We start from the raw sequence: 10,555 nt of genomic DNA on the forward strand, positions 1-10,555 counted from the left end.
CCTAATGCTGTGAGGTTTCACTTCATAGAAACCGTCTGATGAATGAGGATAGATGACGTCATCCAGCTCCTCAAAATGTTAAACAGCCTCAAAACAGACAGAAAATTATGCGAAACGTTTGTATTTCATTTGTGCTGTTTCGTGCTGTGACTGTTTTCGTTTGTTCATAATTTTAGAAATAAACTCGCACAAATGAAAACAGTCACAGCACAAAACAGCACAGACGAAATACAAACGTTTCATATAATTTTCTGTCTGTTTTGAGGCTGTTTCACATTTTGAGGGGCTGGACGACGTCATTGGCCGAAAACTAAACTGTGAATATCTATATAGAACCAAAATCGCACAAACTAAACTTTTGGCAGCACCAAACAGCACAAACGAAGCACAAACAACTGACCCCGTTTTGTGTCGTTTTAGAGCATTTTGAAGTTTCCTGACCCCAATTTGACCTGTAAAAGAGTCGTAAATATTTCTAAATCTAAAGCAGCACAAATGATTGACATAGTTTTTGTGTAGTTTTGTGTTTAATGGGAGCCAACTCCACGCAGGTTACTCAAATACTGTATATGTGAATGAAACAAAACACAACTCCGTGTATGTTTTTGAGATCAAACATGACGAAAAGCTCACAAGAGTCCGTTTTACGTAACACTGGACCTTTAACCACTAATGACTTTACTACCGAACAGCCAAAAAGTAGGTCACGAGGCTTTGTTTGGTTTAAAAAAAAATCTTTAAAATGAACGCAAACCTCGCACAACTCGTCAGACCGGTGATAATTCTTTGTGTTCACACGACGTCACGACGCTGCAGAATCTCTACAGTCTAAACACAGCTGGAGGCGGGTCACAAAACTCAGGCAGAGTTCAGCAAGACAATGAACTTTGTGCCAGTTTTTTTCTTTCATGTGGAGTAACTACAGAGATACGAACTATAAACCAGGTCAACAAATCTGCACCTGAGGATTGTGACCTGTCTGCACCTGTTTTTAAACTGTAGAGATTCTGCAGTGTTGTCTGAAATAAACTACCGTATTTTTTGGACTATAAGTGTCACTTTTTTCATGGTTTGGGTGTTTCCTTCAGTGTGAATTCTATATTAAAATGTTTGAGTGAAGTGTGGAGAGGTTCTAGTCTTGTGTGTGAGGATCTGCTGCTCCTGTTCCTCCTGCACCACTGTCACTTGGCTCTACTGCGCATGTCTCCTGCAGAAAGAGCCTCTGTCCTGTCTGTATCATGTCAGTCGATCGCACCAAAGACGACTGAGAAGACTGAACACAAACGCCCCCTGGAAAACAAAATCAGATTCTGCAGATTACAAACTGCAAGTCGTGAAATCTGCAGCTGAAAATGGAAATCGAGCAGCAGAAAGAAAGTTTGGAGTGAGAGAGAAACTTGTGACACCGGGAGGATGAACCATGAAACTTTCCTGAAATCACTGGATGGATGGACAAAGTCTGGACTTTAGTGACACCAAAACCATCCTGTCGAGATTCAGAAAGACCCGAATAATTCTAACAGATTTTGTCAGAGTTACTTTCACCAACAGAACGTAAAGGAAGTCGTCATCCGCATTTTTCCAAACGTGTTCCGGGTTTGTGACGTGAGTGTGGACAGATCCCAGTCTGTACGGTGAGCGGGCTCGCACCACCACAAACCTCTGACCTTCTCCTTGTTTTTATAGAAATGTTCTTGGCATAAAACCTCCATGGAGAATATTCAGAAATCTGGACATGCCACCTCCAGAAAGTTACACACTGTGCTTTATTAAAACTATAAGTGGCAATGACGTCTCTAAACTGTAAACAGTGATTAAGATTTTACACAATTTACCGACAGCAGCGGCGCTCCGTTTACATTTGGAGGTCGAGGCCGAGTTGTTCAGAAGTGACACCGAGGATGAAGAATTGAATGGATTTAGTGATTTGGAGTGAGATGGAGAGTTTGTTAAACTTGTTCTGTTCTGTTGTTTATGTTATACTTTATCTCAAGAACTGTTCATATGAATCTGTGTATCATTCGTTCAATGTGTCTCGTTAGTCTTTCAGTCTCCTGTGTTCTGAATCAGTTCTACAGAGCTTCTGGTCCTCCGCGCTCAAGAACGCGGCTTTCCAAGGTGGTGCAAAGCTCCGACTAACGCATTCACACCAACGAAAATGAATCAACTAAGAGCTTTGGTTCAAATGGACAGGTCACCAGACCGGGACCAGAGCGCTACTGAGACTGGGACTGGGACCAGAGCGGGCCTGAGACCAGACAAGACCAGGACCAGACCGGGACCAGACGGAGGCTCAGAGCCCACTGCAGGGCCGGAGCTCAAAGCTGAGGCTTGGACCCCGTGGAGGCTCGGAGTCAAAGCTCTGGTCCCGGTCTGGTCTCGGTCTCAGTCCCGCTCTGGTCTCGGTCTCAGTCCGGTTCAGTCCGTACGCGGTCAAAAGTTCGGCATCGCAGTCACGGAAGTTTTGAACGGGAAACGGCCGTTATCCGTTTTTTCCATTCTTCATTTAAACACAAAATCGAAAACTGAAAAAACGAATCGTTATCCGTTTTTTTCATTTTGGTTTTGGAGACAATAATGAAGAAAACTGTTTTTTTTCGTTTTCTTATTTTTGGTTTTATATTGAAAAACAAATGAACGAATATACACATTCATATGTGACGTTAACAGTTTGTTCTCTCTTCTGTTGTTTTTTACTACAACTTCACTTTACACACAAAATATCTGCCAAAAAGTGCAACTTATATATGTTTTTTTTCTTCTTCATTACACATTTTTTGGCTGCAACTTATACTCCGGAGCGACTTATAGTCCAGAAAATACGGTACTTATTTCAGGTAAAAGGTAAAAGTTATATATTTTGTTCTGAATGTTACAAGAATTTGAGGAGATGGTTTCCACATTTTAGAGACGTGTGAGATAAATTAGCAGCTGTGGTTGGATCTAAACTCTATGTTCCAGTTCAGGACCTTCTGGATTCGAACGTCCCGGTGCTCACCTGTTTGTCTGGGTCCTTGGGGTCGATGGGCGGCTCGCTCTGGGTCCAGATGCGCTGGTGGTACGGCTCCAGGAGGGGGCGCTGCAGCAGAGACAGAGCTCCCCTCAGCTCTCCTCCACTCAGACGCAGCGCCTCCTCGCACTTACGCACGTCTCTGAAACCCATAGACCGAAGCTCCCTCATCTGAAAACAAGAACACAGCTCTTCACACCATGTCAGAGACTTTCAAGAGGGGAGAGGCAAACTGGAGCTTTGTTACTCCAGATAAACAAGTTAGAATCTGATCTTTATTTTAACACAAACTGATTTCTGTTTTTAATTCCTGAAATGATATCATAGACTGCATAAATGGACATAAATAACGTCCAAACATGGATCTATTAAAATAACTGGAGGGTGTTGTTGTTTGTAGCTGCCTCTAGTTTTCGTAATGACTCTCACTGGATCTTCAACCGAAAAAATCCCCTGGGCTGAGAGAGGATTTTTCTCACAGAGGCAATGTAATCACAAGCGTCTCGTGTTTGTCTGACAGGGACCTACAACTTTCAAAAATGTCGGATTTTGTGGAGATTTTTACCTATTTTTTCAGATCATAAACTTTTTCTAAGCTCAAAATCCTTCAGTTGTCTAAAAAAAAAAAACGCTTTATAATCTCCACTCTGCTCCTCTAGCTCTGATTGGTCAAAGCAATTATGTGATACATGAGACAGCTCCGTGCGTTCACGTGTGCCCGCAGGGAAAAAGACACTACTGCACATGCTCGGTCGGCCCCACAGCCACCGGAAGAACCTCGCCGGGCTAAAGGCAAATCTGGAATCATGAGACATTGAGCTCGGCCCTTTGACTTGAATGATTTTAAAACCCCGGGGCTTGGTTCCAAACATGAAGTTTACATGTGGCTCTTCTGCCTCCTTCTGACTCTCTGACTCTGGCTCCCATTGACCTACATTAGAATATTGTGGCTCCTCTCTCTGTACCTGCCGCTGTGAGCCTCGTCATTTTGGTCTTAAAATGTTCGTATTAATGATCCTGTTTTCTTTTTTGCTATTTTGTCCGTCATAAAAATCCTATTCAAAATAAAGAGCCTGGTTCCAAATTTGCTCCTGCAGCCGTTCATTTAAAGCTTCATCTGATATATGTATATTAACTCTCAATCCTTTACAACCTCGTCCAAGCAGGTAATATTGTGCCACAATCTCCTACAGTATCTCGGTTTGTATAACACGCATAATTCCCTCCTCCTCCCTCCTCCTCTCAAAGGTCTTAAGTTGTGAAATATTGACTTAGGGCGTCCAAAACAGTAAAATAGGTCCGGATAAGGGGTCAGTGTTATCAGTTTAGAAGAGTAATACAATTAAATAATGGGGCATTTATGGACACTTAACGGTGACGTCGCACTGATGGTGCAGTTACTGTGGCGACGCAAAGTTCAAGTCAACAAACACAGACAAAACATTTTAAAGTGGTCTGAAAACTCAAGAAAAAAAACAAAATGGATTTAAACAAGTAATTTTCAGGAGGTATTTAGGTGTTTGATTTTGAACAAAAAGGTGAGAGTCTTTCACACATAAAATTACAGTCACCAGATTACCAGAGTTGTATTTTTTCTTGAGTTTTCAGAAAATCTTACTTACTAATTATTACTCGTTAGATGCTGAATCTCGGGTGAATCGTGGGGCTCAACATCAACAGGGAATTGACTCAGATGTTTCAAGCAAAGTCATGATTTGTGTTATTTCGTGAGGGACCTCTCCAAAATCAAAAATACATACTTTTGATATTTTGGTGAGCGTAAATACTTCTTTGGCGATGGAGGATCTTTTCTCTGCCAAATCTTTCAAATCAGGAAGGAATCATTAAAGGTGCACTGTGTAACTTTTCTGGTGGATGCTTTCCTCCATGGAGATGTCATTGTTTTAAATTAGACGTAGGACTTGATAAAAAAATTATAATCGAATGAACAGGCTTTGTAATTAATTAATCTCCATTAATCGCATAACAATATTTGCCTTACTCATGTACTCATGTAATCAGCTGACACCTTGTGTTTGTACTTTGAGGAAAACTGCTCCCGCCAACAGCTCCAGCAGGTTCTGTTCTCACTGTCACAAGTTTTGTATTTAAATGGTCTCGTAGGGTTGAGGAAACCGGATTCATCAGTCAGTTTCATTAGGATTCGTTCACTCGACGGTAGGCAGGTACTTTTTTTAATTTAACCAGTCGCTGCTGTTTGGTCGTGACGTATGTAATGCACCGAATCCCGTAGGAAGAAGGAAAATAACGTCTTTCCCCTTGATAAAATTCACCAAACATTCTCTTTGTTCTGACTTTAAATCCTCGGGGATCTGGGGAATCGTTGCCAACACAGAACGTCTGTCTTCGTCTACATCCATCTCGACGCTTTGTTTACTGTTGTGCTGTTCCACAAAAGGGACACAGACAGACAACACGAGTTTGACGTCATGGCTTCACAGCTCACAGTTGATTGGCCGGTGCTCGGTCTATAATTTCTGGGATTCTTGTGAACCGTCTAGTGTATTCTGATTCCTGACCTAGTCTCTGGAAAAAAAATGAAATTCAGTGGAGGCACTAGGTGGCGATAATCTGGCTCGGGTTGAGGCACGGTTTGTAATAAACGACGCCTTTGTTAATACTTCCATCGGGTCGTTTTTTAAATAGACATTTTCCATCCAGCAAACCCAGAGTCTTTCCTGCTCCACTGTTGTTGTCAGAACTGTGTGCGTCAGTATAATTGTCCTGCCCTGTCACTGCACTGACAAACGTTTCGTGTTGTTTGACAAACTGCCATAAAATACATTAATATTTTTGATGCATAATTTTCCTTGTAATTAATTAATCGCAATTAACGTGTTAATGTCCCACTCCTAATTTAAATTAAACCTTTCTATCTCCATGGAGACAAACCACACCAAGTTACAGGTGAGATCTGTGGAGAGGCGACTCCGCTCACAGTCAGAATGTCTGTTTTTCTAGGTATTTTCTATAAAACCACCTGTAATTGAATAAATATAAAGTAGAGCTGTTTAATTTCACACTGAGACATCTCCATAGAAACAATCAGGTGACAGATCCCCACCAAAAAGTTCCACAGTGCAGCTTTAAGCGTAGAGCCTGTGAATATCTGAAGATGCAGAATGAACCTAAACCTGTGTCCAGTTCAGTATTTCTGTCTCCACAGTGAGATTCTGACCTTGTTCTGTCGATCCTGCAGCAGTTGCCTCACGGCCGCCTCAGTGTCGCCCCCTGTGGACAGCCACGCGTGTTTGGCCTCCGCTCGGGACAGTTTCACCGCCGACGCCGCCGCCTCCCCGTCCCCCGCGGTTCCGGGTATCCCATGATCCTTCGCGGAGGTGAGCTGGACGGAGGCCGCCATGGCGCAGATCTCGTCCAGGAGGTGGGGCAGCTCCGAGTTCAGCCAATCACAGGGGTTTACGTTGCTCCCGCCGCACAGCTTCAGAGCGGCGTAGATCTCCTCTGGACTCACGCCGCGCTTCTCCCCCTCCTGCAAAAGATCATCACAAATACGTTTAATATGTACGGACAATCTAAAGACGCACTACGGAACTTTCCTGTTGTAATATTCTCTAGTGTTCTATCAAACTACAGGTGAGACTTCATGTAAACGTGGCCAGTATGGCATTTCACTCATGTTTTTAAATTCAGAATCAATTGTTCTGAATTAAATAGTTCGGAATTAAAATATTCTTCTTCGAGTTTACATGGAAATAATAATTCTGAACTGAGGTTTACACGGAAAACTCATTAAATCGTCTTTATTCAATTGGGCTCAGCGTCGGGGGTGGGAAAGGGTCGTTATGTCTTTGGGAAGAAAACACACACTTCAGCTGCTCCCGGCTTTTCTGTCGTCTCGGTTTGTCGTTACTCCACGGACACAAACATGATCCAAACTTTTTCCGCAGTGGTTCTGGTGAAAATTGAGCAGCAGCTGGAGAATTGTCTCATCACACTTTACGTCTGTCGGCTGAGGAGGAGAAGTGAAGAGTGTCGGAGAAGGAGGAAGAAGACAAGGTGAGTGTGAGGCTGCTCTACCTCAGCCCACTCTACTGTGTATTATCCTCTGAAGGTCCAGCAAGCGCTTCTTTTGAAACCTTTTTTAAATATCAATAAGTGTGTCCTGGTAACCACTGGCATGTCGTGACTTTGGCCCGGTTGGAGGAGGTGGGCCAAAGCACAGCACGGAGCTCATGTATGGGCACACACACGACCACTATACAAGCCCTGAGTGTGTCTGTGCGTGTGTGTGTGCTGATGTTACTCATATGAAGAAAACAATGAATAATCTCCACTCCGAAACATACAGCGAATCCGTGACAGGACTGTGACAGACAGAGGTTTATCTGCCTCTCGTCTGCGTCTGTCATCACTGCTCCGCGCTGTTTTTATCTCCATAAACTCACGGAGGAGCACGTATCGTAAGAGGACTCATATCTGTCTCACTGTTTAATAGACATTTCTGCCGCTGGACTTATTTCCTCCTCTAAAGCGCTCGCTCTGCTGCCTCATGTAAACAAACAGCGTCGTGTGATGACGTCATCGGCCGTGGCTTCGGTTCGGTTTGTGCAGGTGTGAGAGCAAAACATTGAACCCACAGCAATCGAGCTTGAACACAGCATGATTCTAGTGCACTCTTATATTTCCACACAGCCAACATTCTGAAGAAGGCGCCAGATCACCACATCATTGTGTCATGCGCCACTATTTGGCCTGACTTAACCCCCCACCCCACAGAAAACCGAATGTGGCTTTTTTTTGCAATATTTGGCCGTATATATTCGGATGTCAAATATTCAGTGCATCCCTAATCGATTCCTCCCACCGATAACTCCAGTCCCTAATCTGCACTGACCCTGATGTGGTTGATGAGGTTGAGTCCGTCCTGCAGCAGGGCCTTCTGTCTCTGGTTGTCCGTGCCCGGGCCGAGCGCTGGTTTTGGGGCGATGGGAGGAGGAGCTTTACCCTCCTGAGCTGGAGCCGGGGCTTGAGCCGGGGCGGTTTGCAGAGCGGCGGGCAGAGAAACAGAACCCCCCGCGTCTTTACACGAGAGGCTGCACATTTCACAGATGGGGGTGGGTTTGGTGTTGACGAAGGTGCAGAACTGGCAGGTCCACTGTAAAAACAACAACAAAACACAACATTTATTTAATACAAAAGAATCATCTGTCCTTAAAGCTGAACCTGATTTTTACTGTCTTAAAAACATAAAAATAGTTCATTTTAAACGGTCTGCAATGGTCCAAAGTTATTCCTCATGTTCGTCTGTGATGTTCCTCAGTTGCCACGTTTACAATTCCGAATAAAAATAATTTAATTCTGAATAAAAATGTATTCCGCTTTAAAAAGACCATATAAAACTGTGGTACCAGGACTTCTTCTGGTGTTACTAGGGGTCCTCTGCAGTTGTAGTACATGTGAAATTTAACAATGATGTATTTTCATTTTTGTTAATCCTTTTTTAGTTTAATCATGGTTTTGTCCAATTTTACAAAAGTGAAAAAATGCACAGCACACATGGCCGATGTTCAAAAGGGTTTTTTTTGTTTTTTTGAGCAAAGTTATGGCAAAAAAAAAGCCTCCATTGGATCATTTTTCTTGCTTCGGACCACAGTATAGTAAAGTAAACATTATTTAAAAATAAAAAATATGACTATAGAAGACAAGATTTTTTCCAAACTGTATTCTCAAGGACGACATTAAAACAAAAATGTGTTTCTGCGTACGGAGTCAAGACATGAAACTTGTTAAATCATGATTTAAAAAGATGCACTAGTTTTTCTAAATTTAAGAAACTGTACAAAGATAAAATAACGATGGACGATGTGAGAAATGTTACATTTTTTGGATCTGTAAAAGGAGCAGGGTTTATAAGATTTATTTTCTTCCTGTTCCTTTTGTTCATGCAGTAAAGATGAAGCAAATAATCATAGAAATATGTATTTATGTTAATATTCAGATTTTTTTGTTTTGTTTTTCTCTTTAAATTGATGCCAACAAAATAATAGTATGAGCAATTAATAAATAAAATAAATAAATAAATAAATAAAGCTTTTAGACATCGGCCATCTGAGTGTGCTATGCATTATTTTCACTTTTTGTAAACCTCTACAAGAACTTTGGTGTTTTATTTGTCAAATTTTACACTAGTTTCAATCTTAATTTAGACCTGATATCATCCTGTTTTAGTCCAGGTGTATATCTGGTGGGACTTGGAAGGCCAAATATTTTCCTCGTGGCAAAACTTTGAGGACCACTGATCTCGACATTCATTCGTACTTGTGAACAGTTCAGACTCAGACCTTGGAAACGGGCAGGGCCAGAGACTCGGGGCTGGTGGGGGCTTTGACCGGAGCTGCAGGAGGTCGCGTGGCCAGACGGGGGCGCTCACACACCTCACAGAGCACGCTGCTGCCCTGGTTCACCATCGTGCAGCTCTTACACTGCCACGCTACGAGACAACAGAGGGAGAACGTTAAACTCACTTCACATGTGATTATGCTGTTAACTGTGACACGAGACATTAAAGCTGTTCTAATGCAATCTGTGTGTCTTTTGTTTTTCAAAATAAAACCAAAAATAAGAAAACTTCATTATTTGTTTCCAAAAACCAAAAAAACAAACAAATAATGATTCATTTTTTCAGTTTTCGATTTCGTGTTTAAATGAAAAATGGAAAAAACGGATAACGGACGTTTCCTGTTTACGTGATTTAAACTGCGATGCCGAACTGAATCAGGACTGAACTGAACCAGGACTGAAGCAGGACTGAACCAGGACTAAAACAGGAGTAAACCAGGACTAAACCATTTTCCGTCCTGGTCTGGTCCCGGTCTCAGTCCCAGTCTCAATCACGGTCTGGTCCTGGTCTGGTCCCAGCCTCTGTCCCGGTCTCAGTTCCAGTCTCAGTCCTGGTCCTGTTCCCGGTCTCAATCCTGGTCTCAATCCTGGTCTCGGTCCCGGTCTCGGTCCCGGTCTCAGTCCCATCTCGGCCCCGGCCTCAGTCCAGGCCTGGCTCTAGTCTGGTCCCGGACCTGGTTCAGTCCGTATGCGGCGCAAAAGTCCGGCATTGTGGTTTAAGTCACGTAAACGGGAAACGGTCGTTATCCGTTTTTCTCAGTTTGTTCACGAGTTCTTACAGTATTAAAAAAGTTACTACAACTATAAACTCAAGTTAATGAAATTTAAATCCGAGCCTTCCATAGAGCTTCTTTAAAGTGAGAGTTTCCAGACCTGCGTTGGGAGACTGGGGTGTGGTGGGTGAGGGCTCCGGGTTGGGGGCGGGGCCTGTGGAGAGGCGGGGCCGGTCACAGGTGGAGCACAGAACGGCCCTGACCTCATTCACTGTGGTACAGTGACCGCACTCCCACGACGAGAGGGACGCTCTGACGAGACACGACACACAGTCATATGTACACACAATACACACACACAGAATAATTCACACACATAATAATGAACTGTTTAACTATGAACCAATTCATGTTCAGTGCAACAGAAGACGACATTAAGACTCACTTCTCA

General features: G+C 43.1%; 1 protein-coding gene across 1 annotated transcript in view; it reads right to left on the reverse strand.

Moving 5' to 3' along the window:
• LOC110162704 (E3 ubiquitin-protein ligase RNF31-like) overlaps positions 1-10,555 on the reverse strand; it is a 38,862-nt gene that overhangs the window by 16,390 nt on the left and 11,917 nt on the right. Inside the window, 5 exon segments of the mRNA XM_055150775.1 lie at positions 2,999-3,181; positions 6,210-6,521; positions 7,887-8,147; positions 9,334-9,482; positions 10,265-10,416. Coding sequence (XP_055006750.1) covers positions 2,999-3,181; positions 6,210-6,521; positions 7,887-8,147; positions 9,334-9,482; positions 10,265-10,416 — 1,057 coding nt within the window.

This window comes from Boleophthalmus pectinirostris, unplaced genomic scaffold (genome assembly GCF_026225935.1).
Source record: "Boleophthalmus pectinirostris isolate CB_2022bp ecotype Guang Dong unplaced genomic scaffold, ASM2622593v1 HiC_scaffold_15, whole genome shotgun sequence".
Classification (NCBI taxonomy): domain Eukaryota; kingdom Metazoa; phylum Chordata; class Actinopteri; order Gobiiformes; family Gobiidae; genus Boleophthalmus; species Boleophthalmus pectinirostris.